Raw genomic sequence first — 17,954 nt, 5'->3', positions numbered from 1 at the left:
TTTTCCTCTCCAGACTGGGACAAGTCCTTTCATCCAATATGTCCCAGATTGACACAAAAACAGTTTAGAATGCCAGGCATCTGCACCTGCCTGGAGGAGCTCAGCTCAAATGCCACAGATCCCTGGAGTTTTACCCACCCTCAGATGTTCCAGGGCCTCTGAACAACATTAACATTCACAGTTGACCGGAGAAGAAGCTACAATAACCCTATTGCCAGAGATATCAAACATCTCACCAGGAACATGAGCCAGAAGCAACTGCTCCAAGTGTCCGGCCCACTGTGACGGAACAGCAGAGGCATCTATCAGGACTGAACCATCTTCCACCATAACTGGAGCAAACAGTAAATAATTATCTTTAGATTAGAGCGCACTAACAGATGTTTCCATGAATACTCTGGTTTTTCCAAGACGACTCTCCCCAACGTCACAAACCTGCCATCAAACGCCTTAAACTGTTTGCTGAAAATACAAAGTGAAACACTCACTGGGTGAAGGTTGAAGGATGCAGTCAGACTGGCTTTGTAGTGCTGGAAGGACACCGACAAGAGTTATTCAGGACACGTCCCATGAAGCTGTTAGCGGACCATCTCCACATGTGATGACTATTTTATAGGTTATTTTCCAGTCTGGTTTTGGTCTTGTTTACCTGAGAGACTCTGGCATTCTTGATGCTGATGGGCGTGTGCTGAACCCCCTTCAGGCCAAACAGTTCCACCACATCCATTGGTTCCTGAACCATGAACACAAAAACACAAGTGCTGAAACAAGTTTGTCAAAGGACTACAAACTGGGAAAAGGAATCTGATTTAAATGCTTTTTCCCTCCATATAAATATAAAAAAAAACAGTCTGATTCTCTGGAGTTAGTGGAGCAGTGCAGCATCATAAATACTCCCTAAAAGATACAGTTTTAACTATCCATGACTGAATGTTCTGGAGTTATGGGGTAAAAACAGCACAAATGTGACAAAGGTCAGTTACAGTTTGTACAGGGGTCAAAAGTTAAAGTTGCTTTAATTTGGGTAAAAAGTGATGAACATGAATTATTGGTCGAGTTAACAGGGTTTTCAAATGGAATAGTTTGCACCATGTGTCATGCTCAGTTGCCATGTTAACATATGTCACAGATTCCAATGAACACTGACCTTATTTGACCTTGCAGACTACACATTTAACAGTCAAAACTATTCCATTTATTAATCCTATTAGCTCAACCAATAATTTGGACCACTTTTTTTTTTTTTTTTTAAACCAAAATTGGAGCAACTTTAACTTTTGACTCCTGTACCAAATGAAACTGACTTTTGTCACCATTCTTAATGTTTTTACCCCATAACATAACATAGTCCAAACTATACCTTTTTGGAATCTTTGTGATCAGACACATAATGTGGTATAGAAAAATCAGCCAATCAGAGTGCATGTACTCTCATAGGTGTAGTTTTCAATATGATTGGAGCATTTTAAATTTTGACCCCTGTGTAATTCTTAATATTGGATTTTCAAGTGACCGGCACTTTTTTCCCCCTCAAACACTGATTCGTGAAGAACATTCATACCAAATCTGATGCTTGTATCATCATGTGAAGGATTGTTTCAGTTATCTGCTGGACTAAGTCATTCAAATTCAGATTAAAAACTCATCTGTTTTCCCTTTCATACAGCCAGTATACCTGTGTAAGATCAAACCATTTTTCTTCTCCTTTTAGACTGTGTTATTAACAATGCAGCAGGTCTCAGCCTCATTATATCTAAATTCTTGGTCTGTTAGCAAAGCAGAGGGCTAGCTGCCGGTGACCACATTAGCACCCTCTCTGCCTCTGTGTTGGTTGACTGATAGGAACTAGTGTTTTAGGTGGCGTTACCTCTGGTCAAATGATTCTAACTCTGAGATATGCCAAAACTGGACCCGAGACCATGGATTTTGTCACCATCTCTTGAATAACTACACAGCCACTTGAGACTGCTGGCCTAAAGGATACTGCTGGAACATTTTAGAATCAGATCTGTTTTGGACTAGGTTTTGCTGCCATTTTTGTCTGCATTTTGTTCATTTGTACTTTGTTTTATGCTCTCTGTTATGGTTAGGATGGGTGAAGCAGTGGGTCACCCCTCAGAGTCTGATCTGCTGGAGGTTTCTTCCTCAAAAATGTGCCAGAGGGAGTTTTTCCTTACTACTGCCACCTGTGTGCTTGCTCAGAGGGGTTTGGCAAGGTTAGACCTTACCAATGTGAAGCACCTTGGGGCAACTTTGTTCTGATTTGATGCTATATAAATTCACTTGACTGTTCACAGTTTCCACATCAGCAAGGACATTTTAAACTGTGGTCTATAAATCCCTCACTGAGTCACTTATTTTCAATATCTCATCCTGGTACAATTTCCTCACTATCAAACAAAGAAATAAGGTTCTCCGCACCATCAGTCATGCAAGCAAAATAACTGGCTCACCCCAAACCCCTCTGTCTGAGCTATATAGTCGCTTGGTGATCAGGAAAGCCACCCTGATCACTGAGGACACCCCCTCCACCACTCCTTCCAGTTAATGCCATCAGGCAGGCGGTACATAGTTCCTCTGGCCCACAAAAATATTTACAAGAACTCTTCATCCCCTCTGCTGTAGTAGCCCTCCCTCACAGAAATATTTAACCCTAACTTTTAAGATTTATGTAATTTTATTACATGACAAATTCCCATTTACTTTTTTTTTTTTTTTTTTTTTAGATAATTTTAATACAAACCTACCACATAAACCTTACATGATGCATATTCGTTACTGTAATAAATCCTATTTATTTTGAATTAAATTCAAACAATATACTTTATGTATTTTAATACTGTCATTATTGATTTAGAGTAATTATATTTTATTAATACTAAATACATAAAGCTGAGGAGTATACATTTCAAATAATACGATTTATTACAGTAATGAATATGCATCATGTAAGGTTTATTTGGTAGGTTTGTATTAAAATTATCTAAAAAAAAAAGTAAATGGGAATTTGTCATGTAATAAAATTACATAAATCTTAAAAGTTAGGGTTAAATATTTCTGTGAGTGCTTAATAAGACCAGATAGACGCTTGTGCTGTCAATCAATCTTTTTTTTTTTCTCCAGTGAAGTTTTGTGTGAGTATTTGGTGTGTTTTATGAGCCATTTGCTGAAGACAGACAAAGATTATTCTGTTTTATTCATTCATATTATATATATATATATATAAATAAAAACAAATGTACTATTTCACAGTATGTTCTACAATAGTCACAAAAAAACTTTCCCAAGTGGTGCAGGCCTACATATTTTCTCAAGCTTTTAATTCTGTGTTGATGTTTTTATATGTTTCAGAAAACAAAACACTTTTAAAGAAAGACAAAAAAAAAAAAAAAAAAAAAATGGGGAGTTACAATAACTATTTTTTGTACCTCATAATATCCATCGATGAAGACGGTGATCATCTGTGGGTTTACGCCGTGAGCAGACAGCAGAGATCTGAGCATCCTGAAGACAGAGCAGCACAGAGTCACTTTATTTTAACAAACACACACTCCATCATTTCTCTTCCCGTTTACACAAAATGCTTTTATTTATTCATTAAAAAAATAAATAAAATCAACCCTTTAATTATTTAATATCTACTCTTGTGTTGCCCGTGGGGATCCACGGGCTCTAGATTGGGATAGGTAGCTGATATTTTCAAGGGTGGTAATAAATTGTGCAAAGTTTCTATAATGAGTTGGAATGGTGTGTGAGTCCAGAATGTTTTTACAACCTTAGACCTCAGCAGATTTCAGAAGAAGAACTAAACACTTATTACCTGTTGTCATTTTTAAATGTTACATTAAGACAAATTATTTATAAACTGTTTAGGTTCTTGTTATCATATACACATTATTATCATCAGTATTATTATTACTATTTTATTATCTCTATTTTGTCATTTGATTTTTAAAAGGAACACAATGGAAGTAAGTGTTTTCACCTCCTTGTGCTATCCATGTATTTTAACATTTACAATTATATCATACACCTACATTCAGCTTACGAAATAAAACACACATATACACACACACACACACACACGTGCGCTTTTAATCTAAAGATGATTTACCGCCCCCTGCTGGATTGGTGTGCAAGTCCAGAATGTAATTAGCAATGTCCGTTGTTCAGTGTTGTTACATAATATCTGTTATTTCTTCATTAATATTAGTACTATCAACTTTGTGTTTTGGCGCCGTTCATCCTTGACCCAAAATACATAAAAATAGCAAATGGCAGATGCAGCCAGTCTCACTTTTTTTTTTTGCTCCCATCACGAAATGAGTCAAATTTTCAATTTTTTTAAACTCACTATTACTAACCCTACTCCTTCCCCCCACCCTAACCATAACCACCCCGACCCCCCCCCCCCCCCCGCTTCACTTTTCATTTCATGCAGCCATCACAGAATGAATTAGAATGAATGTGCTGCTGTGATGAAAATGAGGCGCTTTTCGTCACAATATCATGAACCAATAGATTAATGTATATTTCATGCTGCTGAATCACGACTTGCTGTGAGACCAGGTTGGGCAGATGTCAGCTCTTCAGTTTCTCCGTGATCAAAGTTGCACACACGCACAGCTTTTTGGTTTTTCTGCATTCTACCATAAGCAGGTGCTTCAATTTACACACCCACAAACAAGAGGGCGGTGGAAGTCCTCAAACGCACTACACTTCTCACTCATGGTAACGGCAACATGACACGTAACTGACTAAACCAATTGAACTACAAAAACACAAATCAATAACACTAACAACACTGTTAAACATGAACCACAATAGCACTTAAAACCTCAAACTCCCATGTTGCATTGCAGCGCAATGTCCAATGTTCACTGGTGTTATCCAGTATCGTTAATTTCCTATCAACTTTCTGTTTTTGCAGCGTTCATCCTTGACCCAAAATACATAAGCATACCAAACGACAAATGTCAGCTCTCCCCGGTTTCTCCGTGATGAAAGCTATACACACAGGCCACTTGACTGGTATAATATAGATAATTCCTGCCTGCAGGTATCATTTCAAACATTTAGCCTCTGCCCCGTATCTGTGCATATCCACAAATTTAAAATGCATTATGAATGGATTTTTTTTTCTGCCACTAGATGTCACATTAGCGTCACACATCAGGACCTAAACAGTGTCTGCCAATGCAGCGGTGACTCCTCAACTCGACTCCTCAAAATCCCTCCTCTGCATCAAGCAACAAGGAACGACAGTTTCAGCTTAACAGCTCTCTGTGCGGGAACAGTCAGACGTATGTGGATTGTATTCCAACCATGTCCATGGACAGAGACATTTTCAGCTACCGAATTTCTGGAGAATAGATGTTCCACACCGAAATAATAATAATAATAATAATAATAATAAAAAAAATAAAAAATTCAACATCTATGTAGTGAGCAGTGTTTATAAAAAAAAAAAAAAAAAAAAAAAAAAAAAGGTGTAGGGAGTTTTCTCTCTTCTCACTCAAGCCGCGGTCCCACCGAATAATGAAGGATGAAGAAGGAGCCACGCACCCTGTTTTTTTTTGTTTCATGAGCTATCCGTGGCATTATAGAGGCTCTGAGTGGCTCTTAGAGGCATTATCTTCAGTTAACGAGGCTCCTCTCTGAGCGTGGCACTAATTTCTACATGTTCAAAATTTAGCAACAACAGCGTGGTGCAGTTTGTGTTCGAGTTACTGCGACGGCTTAGAGGCATTTGCGTGGTGCTTACGAGTCTGCAAAAAGTCCATTATCCGTGCGCCTGGCACCTTCACAGGACCTGAGAGGCTATTTTTGGAGCGGCTCCTCACTCTTGCGCACACAACTGCACCTGCTCTGTGCGCTGGACTCTATATAAAATAATTATTTTGTAGCAGATTAATCATTTTCTGCCAAACCTTGGATGCTGAAAACACACCTCTTCTAGAAGCAGCGGACTGTTTCATCTGGACGCTTTTTTCCCTCTCTTTCCTGCTCCATGTGGAATGTATTTTGAACAGCTTAAGGTAATTATTTTTAATGTTTTTTATAGCTTGATAAAACAGTTCTGAGCTGTAAAAGTATGTCTGTATGTTGATGTCTGTTGTATGTAAAAGTATGTTGATTTAATATCTTGTAAATGGATCACATGAGCTCCGCTGTGTGTGCGCACTGACGCAGTGACTCATCATCACGCTTCAACGAGCATTTAGGCAGAACGCCAGCTCACAAAAGAAGATATTTCAGTCAATATTGGACGAACACAAAGTTAAAATTTTGGTGACCTGCGTGAAAGTGGATGTGTGTTTAAAGCCATGGAAGATAATAACTCCAGTGGAGCAGCTAAAAGCAGGAGCTGTGCGGCAACAGAGGTGGACAGCGTGCAAAAGACCGATTTTGAAGACATAACACAAAGTTAAAAGTTGTATCATGATAACTTGTAAGCTGCGGAAGAAATAAAGAAAAAAAAATGTATATATATATATATATATATATATATATATATATATATACATACATACATACATACACACACACACACACATTGAAATGATCCACAGGTGTATATATAAAAGGGCCACCTCATTCTATATGCAGAACAGCACCGGCACGCAAATGAGCGCTTTTGCAGAAATAAACGGACGAACACAAAGTCAAAGTGGATTCACGTTGTAAAAATGATTGTGTTTAAAGCCAAGGAATAAATAAAGCCAGCAAGCCATGGATGGAAAGGAAGCCACTTTATATACATACACACACACACACACGGTCAGTGAGAAAAGTATCAGACCTTTTTATTTTATGCAAAAAATATATGGATTTGATTCATATGTTTTTACGTCAGCCAAGCTTGAACCTTCGTGCGCATGCGTGAGTTTTTCCACGCCTGTCGGTTGCGTCATTCACCTGTGGGCAGGCTTTGAGTGAGCACTGCTCCACCTCTCTCGTCGTTGTTTCATTGCGAGGAATGGTGGAATGATTTGGGCTTTTTTCCATCAGAATTTTTCAGAAACTGTTAGAGACAGGCAGCTGGAAACCATTCGAAAAATTTATCTAGCTTTCGGTGAAAATTTTACGGGCCTTCACAGAGAATAAGGAGTGTTACTACAGCTTTAAGGATGGCCCACAATGGCGCGCCGCGCTCCGAGCCGCCATCGAGAGGCAGAAAACACCACATCATTTCTAAACGGATGGCTGTGTGGAGCCGGGGCCGTCGTGAGCAATTTCTCTGGTTATCACAAGAGCTGGACATCAGCCATTTTCCGGCAGATTTCACTTTTAACATGAGATTTTGTCATGGAAAGCCGTGCGGAGGCTTCGCGCATCACGACCGATTCGCTGATGAAGCGAGACAAAGGAACACCTCCGTTTCGGAGTGTTAGAGGACAAGTTGGGACATGTCCAGCTCTCCACAATTTCTCTTATACTCACTCGACTGGTAAGCACTGAAAGCCGAGATAGGCATGTCCCAACTTGTCCTGGACCAGTGCTCACTCAAAGCCTGCTCACAGGCGAATGACGCAACCGACAGGCATGGAAAAACTCACGCATGCGCATGAAGGTTCAAGCTTGGCTGACGTAAAAACATATGAATCAAATCCATATTTTTTGCATAAAATAAAAAGGTCGGATACTTTTCTCACAGACCTCGTATATATTGAAAATGATCCACAGGTGTATATAATAAAACGGCCACCTCATTCTGTATGCAGAAGGGCACTGCGCGCAAAAGAGCGCTTTTGCAGAAATAAACGGACGAACACAAAGTTAAAAGTGGATTCACGTTGTAAAAATGATTGTGTTTAAAACCAGGGAAAAAACAAAGCCAGCAAGCCACGGATGGAAAGGAAGCCACTTAGAACACAGAGGCGGCTGTCCATGAAAGGACAACAGCAGCACGCGCGCACAAAAGAACGATTTTGCAGAAATAAACGGACAAACAACGTTTTGTGCGTTTATAAGCCGCAGAAGAAAAGCCAGAGAGCCGCGGAGCCAGCAAGGAGCACAGAGGCGGCTCTCCAGGAACCCGTGGTTTAGGTCTAGCTGGTCTGGTGCATTACATGTAGACAGCAGCCTGGCGCACAGCGCACAACTGCGGAACTGTGCTGGAGTGTCTATTTTTGGACTGCATTTAAAAAAAAAAAAAAAAAAAAAAGGGACATCTTTAAATGGTGCTGTGAATTGAAAACTCACACTTTGAAGGGACCAGGTGTGGGAGGGCTGGAGGTTTGGACCAAACTCATGCCTAAACGTGCGCCAACATGGTGTTATCATGGTGCTATCATGGCACTACGTGGCTTAGTGTGGCTGATGCGAGCCATTCGAGGCTGTAATGACAGGTGGTTGTGGCTCACTAGAGGCTGCTACGCGGCACATGCGGGGTACAGAGAGGCACATAGTGGCACCTTCATAGTGGATACGTGATAGATGAAAACGTGGGTCATTCTTCAAATAATCACCCCACACCCATGCGTTGCTCCTTCAGCCATCATTATTCGGTGGGACCGAGGCATCACAGATGTGCTCGCTCATGGGGTGGGTCAGATCAAGACCTTGCTCGTGTCTGATGCCTTGTAGTGATTTAGTGCTGTTATAGTTACTGTACTCACATGTCAGAACACTGCGGGCGATCTGTGTTCAACTCTGCCTGAAAAGGCAGCGGGCAGATGGAAAAGCCAATATTAAAATCTGTCAGCTCACCTGCCTCTCTATTATAGGTCAATAAAAATTGCATATCAAACGCCTCCTGTCCATGTGATCTGCTGTGCGGCGCCCCCTCCCTCTACAATCCACCTGCAGGCTCCGACTGAAGAACTGTATCAGAGTTCAAATCAGAGGTAATCAAGTCAAAGTGAATGGTAATTCCGGAATAGCCAAACAAGGACAGCAGATGCATTATCCAGAGAGCAGCGGGATGAACGCAGCTTCCCTACCAAACATCCCAAATAAAAAGAAATCTCAAATAACTCATGTGCTTAGTGCTGTTCAGATCTGTTCGGCATTGCGTGCAATTCTCATACTGTAAATTCTCAAACTGACATAACTTTCAAGCGACTACTACAGTACACAGATGTCATCATCACAGGTAAGACGTGGAAGCCACGAGAAAATGCCATGAAAGCTCAATTTTTTTTTTCTTTTTACGACGTGATGGAGTCACAATTTTTTTACTATTTTAGGGTGCGCGTAAGATCAACTTTCATTTAAAAAAATGGGGGTAGGGGTCGGGTGGGGGGAAGTTTCTAATCTACAGATACCGGGAACTGAAATTAACCCTGTGAACTCTACTGGTGTGCCGCTGCGTCAAACACATATGACCAATTTAAGCTGACGTAACACCCAGTCTGCTCCACTCTGAGTCTCCAATTGAATGTGTAGACTCCAACCTATATACCAGTTTTAAATTTTGTTAATAGGCCTAGTACAACTTGACTTATGAATATTTTTATGCCATGCTTTTTCCTGAAGATTACAGTAATTTTTGGTGCGCATTTTTGTAGAAACCCCGCAGCAAACAGGAGTGTCATTTCCTTGTCTAGCTGCAGAAGCGCGAAGGAAACAACTTTCCCTTTATCACTGGTGAAAAACACGAGCTAAACCGATCCAAAAAAAAAAAAAAAAAAAAAAAAAAAACAACCCACGTGTACTTGATCACAGACCCCACATGGCTTTGCTTGTAGGTGTGCGCTTTGTGCAGGACACTCGCAAACAGGTGTTTGTTTTCTTCCTTCTCTGCTCTCTGCCCGTAGCAACTAAAAGTAAAGTGTAAAAAAAAACAAAACACAAATTTCTATATCATTGGGGGAAAATGCACGACCTAAGCCAATAAAAAATGATCCCCAATCCACATAATTTGATCGCTGAGGAAGGAAAACCGATTGTGACTTTGGTACTGAGAGAAAAGGAGACAGCGATCAAACAGTTTAATATTGAGAGATTTGTGATATTTGGTGTGTGTAGTTATGCTGTCGTGGAGTGTATTTAGTATGTACTGTTGTCGTTTTTGGTTTTGTGTGTAAAAATAATGAGAAGTCTCAAGAATGTGGAGCAGGCACTTCAGCTTTTTTTTTTTAGCTGGAAGAAAACTATGCGCAGAGCGCGTCATCACAGTGTGAACCAGACAGTCAAGATTCTGATTGACTCAATGATCTCTCTATTGTTCTGGATGAGCAACCAGAGCAGGTGGATCTACCAATGTGCACACAGAGCTCTACACAGAGGATCAGACGGCACGCCTCTGCTCCAAGGTCCAGATCACTGCTCGCATGCGCAGCAGAGCCACGCCCCAGCTTTGACTGATGGAAGGCAGAGGAGGATGCTGAGACTGCACCATCAGTAAGCAGGTTCCCGCAATGGGGAACACCAGGAGTCCAGGTGGAGATACTTTCCACCAAAGTCCAAAAGACCTTTTTCTATTGTTTTTGGGGGGTTGCCATTGACAGTCAGGACAATCTGCACCAACACCAACAAAAATACTGCAAAAACAAGAAATTAGGGAAAAGTACAAATGGACAGACATTGAGATGGAAGATGTACAACTTTTTTTGGGCTTCTGATGTACATGTCACTGGTGTCGCTGCCACGTCTCCAGGACTACTGGAAACAGAATCATATTTTGTCTGTACCCCTTCCAACTAAAGTAATGACCAGACACAGATTTAGATCCATATTTTACAGAGAGGGGTGAAGGATGGATGCTGGACTGATAGACATTCCCTGTCCTACACAGTTGTGGCCTATATGTAAAAACATAAGTGGAATCTACAGTAGTGTTCAGAATAATAATAGTGCTATGTGAATAAAAGATTAATCCAGGTTTTGAGTATATTTCTTATTGTTACATGGGAAACAAGGTACCAGTAGATTCAGTAGATTCTCACAAATCAACAAGACCAAGCATTCATGATATGCACACTCTTAAGGCTATGAAATTGGACTATTAGTAAAAAAAATAAAAAAAAAAAAGTAGAAAAGGGGGTGTTCACAATAATAGTAGCATCTTCTGTTGACGCGACAAACTCAAAACTATTATGTTCAAACTGCTTTTTTAGCAATCCTGTGAATCACTAAACTAGTATTTAGTTGTATAACCACAGTTTTTCATGATTTCTTCACATCTGCGAGGCATTAATTTTGCTGGTTTGGAACCAAGATTTTGCTGGTTTACTAGTGTGCTTGGGGTCATTTTTTGTTGAAACACCATTTCAAGGGCATGTCCTCTTCAGCATAAGGCAACATGACCTCTTCAAGTATTTGACATATCCAAACTAATCCATGATACCTGGTATGCAATATATAGGCCCAACACCATAGTAGGAGAAACATGCCCATATCATGATGCTTGCACCATCATGCTTCACTGTGAACTGTGGCTTGAATTCAGAGTTTGGGGGTCATCTCACAAACTGTCTGCGGCCCTTGGACCCAAATAGAACAATTTTACTCATCAGTCCACAAAATATTCCTCCATTTCTCTTTAGGCCAGTTAATGTGTTCTTTGACAAATTGTAACCTCTTCTGCACATGTCTTTTATTTAACAGAGGGACTTTGCAGGGGATTCTTGGAAATAAATTAGCTTCACACAGGCGTCTAACTGTCTTTGATCATCCTGGAGCTGATCAATGGGTGAGCCTTTGCCATTCTGGTTATTCTATCCATTTTGATGGTTGTTTTCCTTTTTTTCCACGCGTCTTTTTTTTTTGTCCATTTGAAAGCATTGGAGATCATTGTAGATGAACAGCCTATAATTTTTTGCACCTGCGTATAAGTTTTCCCCTCTCCAATCAACTTTTTAATCAAACTTCGCTGTTCTTCTGAACAATGTCTTGACGTCCCACTTTCCTCAGGCTTTCAAAGAGAAAAGCATGTTCAACAGGTGCTGGCTTCATCCTTAAATAGGGGACACCTGATTCACACCTGTTTGTTCCACAAAACTGATGAACTCACTGATTGAATGCCACACTATTATTGTGAACACCCCCTTTTCTACTTTTTTTTTTTTTTACTAATAGCCCAATTACATAGCCTTAAGAGTGTGCATATCATGAATACTTGGTCTTGTTGGATTTGTGAGAATCTACTGGTACCTTGTTTCCCATGTAACAGCAAAAAATATACTCAAAACCTGTATTAATCTTTTTAGTCACATAGCACTATTATTATTCTGAACACTACTGCACCTGTCCAACCAGCTCATCCAGTAGTACTCCACCATAGAAAAACTGCTCACTGGTACAGGACTGTGTTGCTGCACTTCCTTGACATTGCAACCACAAATGCATTCATCTTGCACTGAGATCAGCAGAACAACGCTCCTGTGCCAGTCATAGATCCTGGCCAAAAAGCCACCAAAGGCAAACTGAGGTGCCAATGCTGCCTCCAGCTGGACAACAGGAGGAGGGAAACACCCTGAAAGTATCAGGCCTGTGATGTGCTCCCGTTTTTTTGTGCTGGACAGGATTTTTTTTTTTTTTTTCCTTCTGAGTGACACAAATAATTTGAGTTGCATCTTATTTTGACATCTGATTGTTTTGTAAATAGTTTAGCATTAGCATTTCCTGCACTACATTTGAACATGTTTTTGAAATTTACAATTTATATTTACATTCTAAGCTTATTGTGACATCAGATTGTTTTGTAAATAGTTGGAAAAAAACAACTGAAGCATTTCCTGCATTTAATGTAAATAGTTGTGTATAACTTTGTTGTCTGCAACATTTGTACATGTTTTTGAAATTTACAATTCATATTTACATTTAAAGTTATAAAAATGGTTCGTTAAATGCATTGTGGTTTTCACAGTAAAAAAAAAAAAAAAAAAAAAAAAAAAAAAAAAAAAAAATTCTACTCATGTTTTTGCATGAATTTAGGTACATTATGTTGATACATGCCAGAATGAAAGAAAAACTAAGGTCACTGTAAATCTAAAAAGTAGTCAAAAGCAGTCAATTATACCCTGGACTCCAGAGGGTTAAAATGGTGAATACTACTGTATCTTTATAAAGGCGGGGAGGGGCAATAGTTTCACAATAAACATGCAAATGTGAGAAATCTCAGTCAGAGGGAGGAAAAGCTCAGAGCAGAGAGAGAGTGGTGCATTATTTTCTGCAAAGGGTGCCATTAAAGCCCCTTTCACACCGGGGGTGCTCCCAGTTGCACCATGCGTCATTATGATGCCGCCACCTGGAAGCAACTCAGTGTCGAGATGATGCAGCTCTGCGCCACAACAGCGCAATGGGCACAAAGGAGGAAGCAAGTCGGGTGCCGAAAAATTAAACCTGTTTAATTTTTTGGGCGTCCTGTGCTCGACGCAGAAAGGAAGTGGTTCCAGCGCAAAGAGGCATTACCCGGCGTGACTCGGAAGCCAATTTATGATTCCTGCTGTGTTCCGTTGTTCCCGCAGTATAAATCACACAGGATTTTTTTATACCGTGTACTTAATGCAGTAAAAACTACACGCTGAGAAAAAAAAAGAAAAAAAATGCAGACTGATTGCCAGAAATATCCAGTAAAAAGCCCGGACATTTCTAGTCCACTCATGGACGTTCGTTGACGCGCGCACATGTGAACAATTAAAAGAAAAAAAAAGTCTGGCTGCAGGCATTAGTTCCTTGTTCTCTGCTCAAACTCTCACATCACAGTTAAAAAAAGGACAAAAAAGGACATAAGTCCTGAGACAGGACATGTCAACATCAAGTAGAACTCCAGACATCACATTTACTTGACAGTTCGTTCGCGCACACGTGCATCTCGCAGTCAAAGGAGGAAAGAAAAGAAAAAAAAAAAATTTGTCTGCAGGCACATAGTTCCTTTCTCTTCTCAGACTCTCTCATCACAGTTAAAAAAGGACATAAGTCCAGGACATGTCAACATCAAGTAGAACTCCAGACATCTCCACATTTGCTCAAGGACGGTTCGTGCGCATCTCGCGGTCAAGGGAGGAGGAAAGATAAACTATAACAGAACTCAGAGCGCAGCCCTGCACAACAACAAGTAGAAGAGAAGTCAGAGTGCACAGTCTGTCTGCAGCCAAACTGTGCATTCTGACTTCTCTGTGCAGAGAACCTGCAGGCTGCGTTCTCACCTCCTCTCTGCCCCCTGCTGCGCGCACCTGACGCAGAAATTCCTGCGTGGTCATGACGCCACGGGAAGTAACTGGGAGCAGCCACGGTGTGAAAGGGGCATAAGCCACTAAATTTTTACAGAATCTGAATTAGGGCACTTTTAATAGAAAGTCTCCCATATTAGACTCAATCACGGTCATTAAAACTGCTTACATGAACATGACCCATCGTGGAATTAAACAGTTTCATGTCTGTTGAACACATAATTGTTAATATTTAAACTTTATCAGAAAATCGGATGAAAAACCTCATCGGATATGAACTTTATTTTAAATTTAATGTCCTGCTGCACAGACTCATTCTGTCTCATGATATACTACATCAAGCATCAGCAAGTCCAACTTTAACTGTGTCCTTTTGATGACGACGAGTGACATTGTTGTACCGGTACAGGTAGTTGGGTCTGTTCCCTGCAATGACCGCAACGGGCACGTTGAAGACCTTGTTGTTGTACAACTGAAAAAACAAAAATGAAAGTGAGCGTAAATCACTTTATCTGTATTGTTTTGGTTCAGAGTTAAAAAAAAAAAAAAAAAAAAAAAAAGAAAACAACAACAAAAAAAAACTACAGACATTCATCATGAAATGCCCCGCATGCAGTATTATTTTCCATGCAAAATGCAGTAATATGTACTTGTATGAGGTGGGTATTTGGTTGAAGCCTTATGTGTTTGATGTTGGAGATTGGCATAATATTTATTTAGAGGATGTGACAAACAGTGACCATAAAAAGTCGTCACGGTCGTCAGCCTTCAAAACAAATGCAACCAATGGTGACCTTGAAACGGAGGTCAAGGTCACTGGCCTTCAAACCCATGCGAAGTACTCCTCCAAGGCATGTACCCACCAAATATGAAGTTTCTGTGAGCAATAGGTGTTGAGCTATGCAAAACAGGTAATGTTTCTGTCACTGCTGCTGTCGCCGTGTTTTGCATCACTGCTTGCTTAACGGTTTCTTCGTGTGTTTTCACCTGTTTACAGGGGCAGCAAACTGCTGCTGTAATACTAAAGCTAGACATTTTTGTAAATGAAGAACAGTGACTCATACTAGATCAACAGAGTGGTGGGTGGTGGTGGGTGGGCGACGGGAGGACAGTAACACTGGTTTCAGAACTTACAGGATCTGGGTTGAACTCTATTGGTGCCGGATCTTTGCAGCTGCAGATGCTGCCGTATCCTTCCACTTTGCTGCAGAACAGCTTCCTCCGCCTGTTGAGTTCCGTGTCAGCCCAGCGACACTCGGCCTCTGTGGGTTGAGGAGAAACCATATTCAGGTTGGTAGGAATCTGTCCAAACTCAATGCACCCCTCAACTTTCACCCAGAGCCTCAATCCATAAAAGTAAAAAAGGCGCACAGAAATCTGAGAACCATCAAACCCAAATCAAACACACAGAAAGTTGCCCATCCTCAACACCAACTCTGAAGTCCACCTGTCCACAGGAGACGTGACACTGTAGAATTAGTACCCCTCCTATTGCATCATGAATCCAACTGTTAGGGTCGCGTCCATATTTCCTTTAAATGTGTAATCAGCATTATTTAGACATTCAATTGATGATATCAGAAAACAGCTGTGGAAGTAACAGTGTTTTACATCCGGTTCACTTGATCAATACTTTGGGATTCATCTTTACAAGAGGGCTGAGAGAGAATTCAAACTTTACAATGACAGAACCACACACACACACACGACTCCCTGGACTCATCCATCAGAAGTGTCTCTGTATGTGGTGAAAGTGTTTAACATTCACTGATCTCAGCAGGGACATTCATGTCTCTGGGTCCTCGTCCTTTGAGATACAGAGACTCCTGGAAGTTCTTAGGAAGTCGAGGTCAAAAGGTCAGAAGTGTTTAGCAATGCCAAGATCTCTGCAAGACAATGAGGGCCCCAAGTCTTCAGGGTGCTTCCTGTCCTGACTCTAGCCAGTGACCTGAGTTAAAAACTGAATGTCTTTGGTCCCAGGTCTCTGTGGAGGATCTTTGGGTCCTGCTGGATTGACTTTACGACAAATGAATGGTTACTTAGTGAGACTCAAAGGAGGAGGATCACTGACACTGTGAGGGAACATCAGACACCACATTTAGTCCATGTGGTGAGTTTCTCTGGACATGATCCAGGACACAGGTGTCTCAGTGCTGAGGACCCCAAAGACGGTTAAGAACACACCCACATTTCACCTGGCTGCAGCAGATACAATAGTGTTCAGAATAATAGTAGTGCTATGTGACTAAAAAGATTAATCCAGGTTTTGAGTATATTTCTTATTGTTACATGGGAAACAAGGTACCAGTAGATTCAGTAGATTCTCACAAATCCAACATTCATGATATGCACACTCTTAAGGCTATGAAATTGGGTTATTAGTAAAAAAAAAAGTAGAAAAGGGGGTGTTCACAATAATAGTAGTGTGACATTCAGTCAGTGAGTTCGTCAATGTTGTGGAACAAACAGGTGTGAATCAGGTGTCCACTATTTAAGGATGAAGCCAGCACCTGTTGAACATGCTTTTCTCTTTGAAAGCCTGAGGAAAATGGGACGTTCAAGACATTGTTCAGAAGAACAGCGTAGTTTGATTAAAAGTTGATTGGAGAGGGGAAAACTTATACGCAGGTGCAAAAAATTATAGGCTGTTCATCTACAATGATCTCCAGTGCTTTAAAATGGACAAAAACCAGAGACGCATGGAAGAAAATGGAAAACAACCATCAAAATGGATAGAATAATAACCAGAATGGCAAAGGCTCACCCATTGATCAGCTCCAGGATGATCAAAGACAGTCTGGAGTTACCTGTAAGTGCTGTGACAGTTAGAAGACGCCTGTGTGAAGCTAATTTATTTGCAAGAATCCCCCACAAAGTCCCTCTGTTAAATAAAAGACGTGCAGAAGAGGTTACAATTTGCCAAAGAACACATCAACTGGCCTAAAGAGAAATGGAGGAATATTTTGTGGACTGATGAGAGTAAAATTGTTCTTTTTGGGTCCAAGGGCCGCAGACAGTTTGTGAGACGACCCCCAAACTCTGAATTCAAGCCACAGTTCACAGTGAAGACAGTGAAGCATGGTGGTGCAAGCATCATGATATGGGCATGTTTCTCCTACTATGGTGTTGGGCCTATATATCGCATACCAGGTATCATGGATCAGTTTGGATATGTCAAAATACTTGAAGAGGTCATGTTGCCTTATGCTGAAGAGGACATGCCCTTGAAATGGGTGTTTCAACAAGACAATGACCCCAAGCACACTAGTAAACCAGCAAAATCTTGGTTCCAAACCAACAAAATCAATGCCTCACAGATGTGAAGAAATCATGAAAAACTGTGGTTATACAACTAAATACTAGTTTAGTGATTCAAAGGATTGCTAAAAAAGGAGTTTGAACATAATCGTTTTGAGTTTGTAGCGTCAACAGCAGATGCTACTATTATTGTGAACACCTTTTCTACTATTTTTTACTAATAGCCCAATTTCATAGCCTTAAGAGTGTGCATATCATGAATGCTTGGTCTTGTTGGATTTGTGAGAATCTACTGGTATCTTGTTTCCCATGTAACAATAAGAAATATACTCAAAACCTGGATTAATCTTTTTAGTCACATAGCACTACTATTATTCTGAACACTACTGTACATGGTTAAATTCAAGACTGAGGATGGGCTTGTTGTCTTCGTGGTGGTTGCCATCCAGGGCACACCAGCTGAGAGTCCGTGTGGACTCTGTCCACTCAGTCGTGACTGTTGTACTGTTTGCAGTTTTGTGTCCACAAAATCTTTGCTGTGTGTGAACTGCACATGAAATGGACATGACCACCTGG

The 17,954-nt window shown here is 40.6% G+C and overlaps 1 protein-coding gene across 1 annotated transcript; it reads right to left on the bottom strand.

Annotated features, from left to right (window-relative positions):
- Positions 1–230: 230 nt before the first annotated feature.
- Positions 231–15,434, bottom strand: LOC117518250 (protein O-linked-mannose beta-1,2-N-acetylglucosaminyltransferase 1-like). Its single transcript, XM_034179336.1, has 6 exons — positions 15,255–15,434; positions 14,522–14,592; positions 3,429–3,504; positions 650–733; positions 489–530; positions 231–332 (listed from the first exon to the last, which is right to left on the bottom strand). Exons 1-6 carry the CDS (start codon positions 15,402–15,404, stop codon positions 306–308), a joined length of 450 nt encoding a protein of 149 aa, XP_034035227.1. The 5' UTR covers positions 15,405–15,434; the 3' UTR covers positions 231–305.
- Positions 15,435–17,954: the final 2,520 nt, after the last annotated feature.

The sequence above is a fragment of the Thalassophryne amazonica genome, chromosome 10, assembly GCF_902500255.1.
Source record: "Thalassophryne amazonica chromosome 10, fThaAma1.1, whole genome shotgun sequence".
NCBI classification, from domain to species: domain Eukaryota; kingdom Metazoa; phylum Chordata; class Actinopteri; order Batrachoidiformes; family Batrachoididae; genus Thalassophryne; species Thalassophryne amazonica.
The sequence above is the reverse complement of the archived record's forward strand: the minus strand, read 5'-3'. Positions and strand labels throughout refer to the sequence as shown.

Bases quoted from the DNA above. Each gene is read 5' to 3' on its own strand.
- LOC117518250 (XM_034179336.1), bottom strand. From the start codon at position 15,404: ATGGTTTCTCCTCAACCCACAGAGGCCGAGTGTCGCTGGGCTGACACG. The intron at 734-3,428 runs GTACAAAAAATA...TTCATGGTTCAG, and splicing joins TCATCGATGGATATTATGAG to GAACCAATGGATGTGGTGGA. The intron at 531-649 runs GTAAACAAGACC...GTGTCCTTCCAG, and splicing joins AGAATGCCAGAGTCTCTCAG to CACTACAAAGCCAGTCTGAC.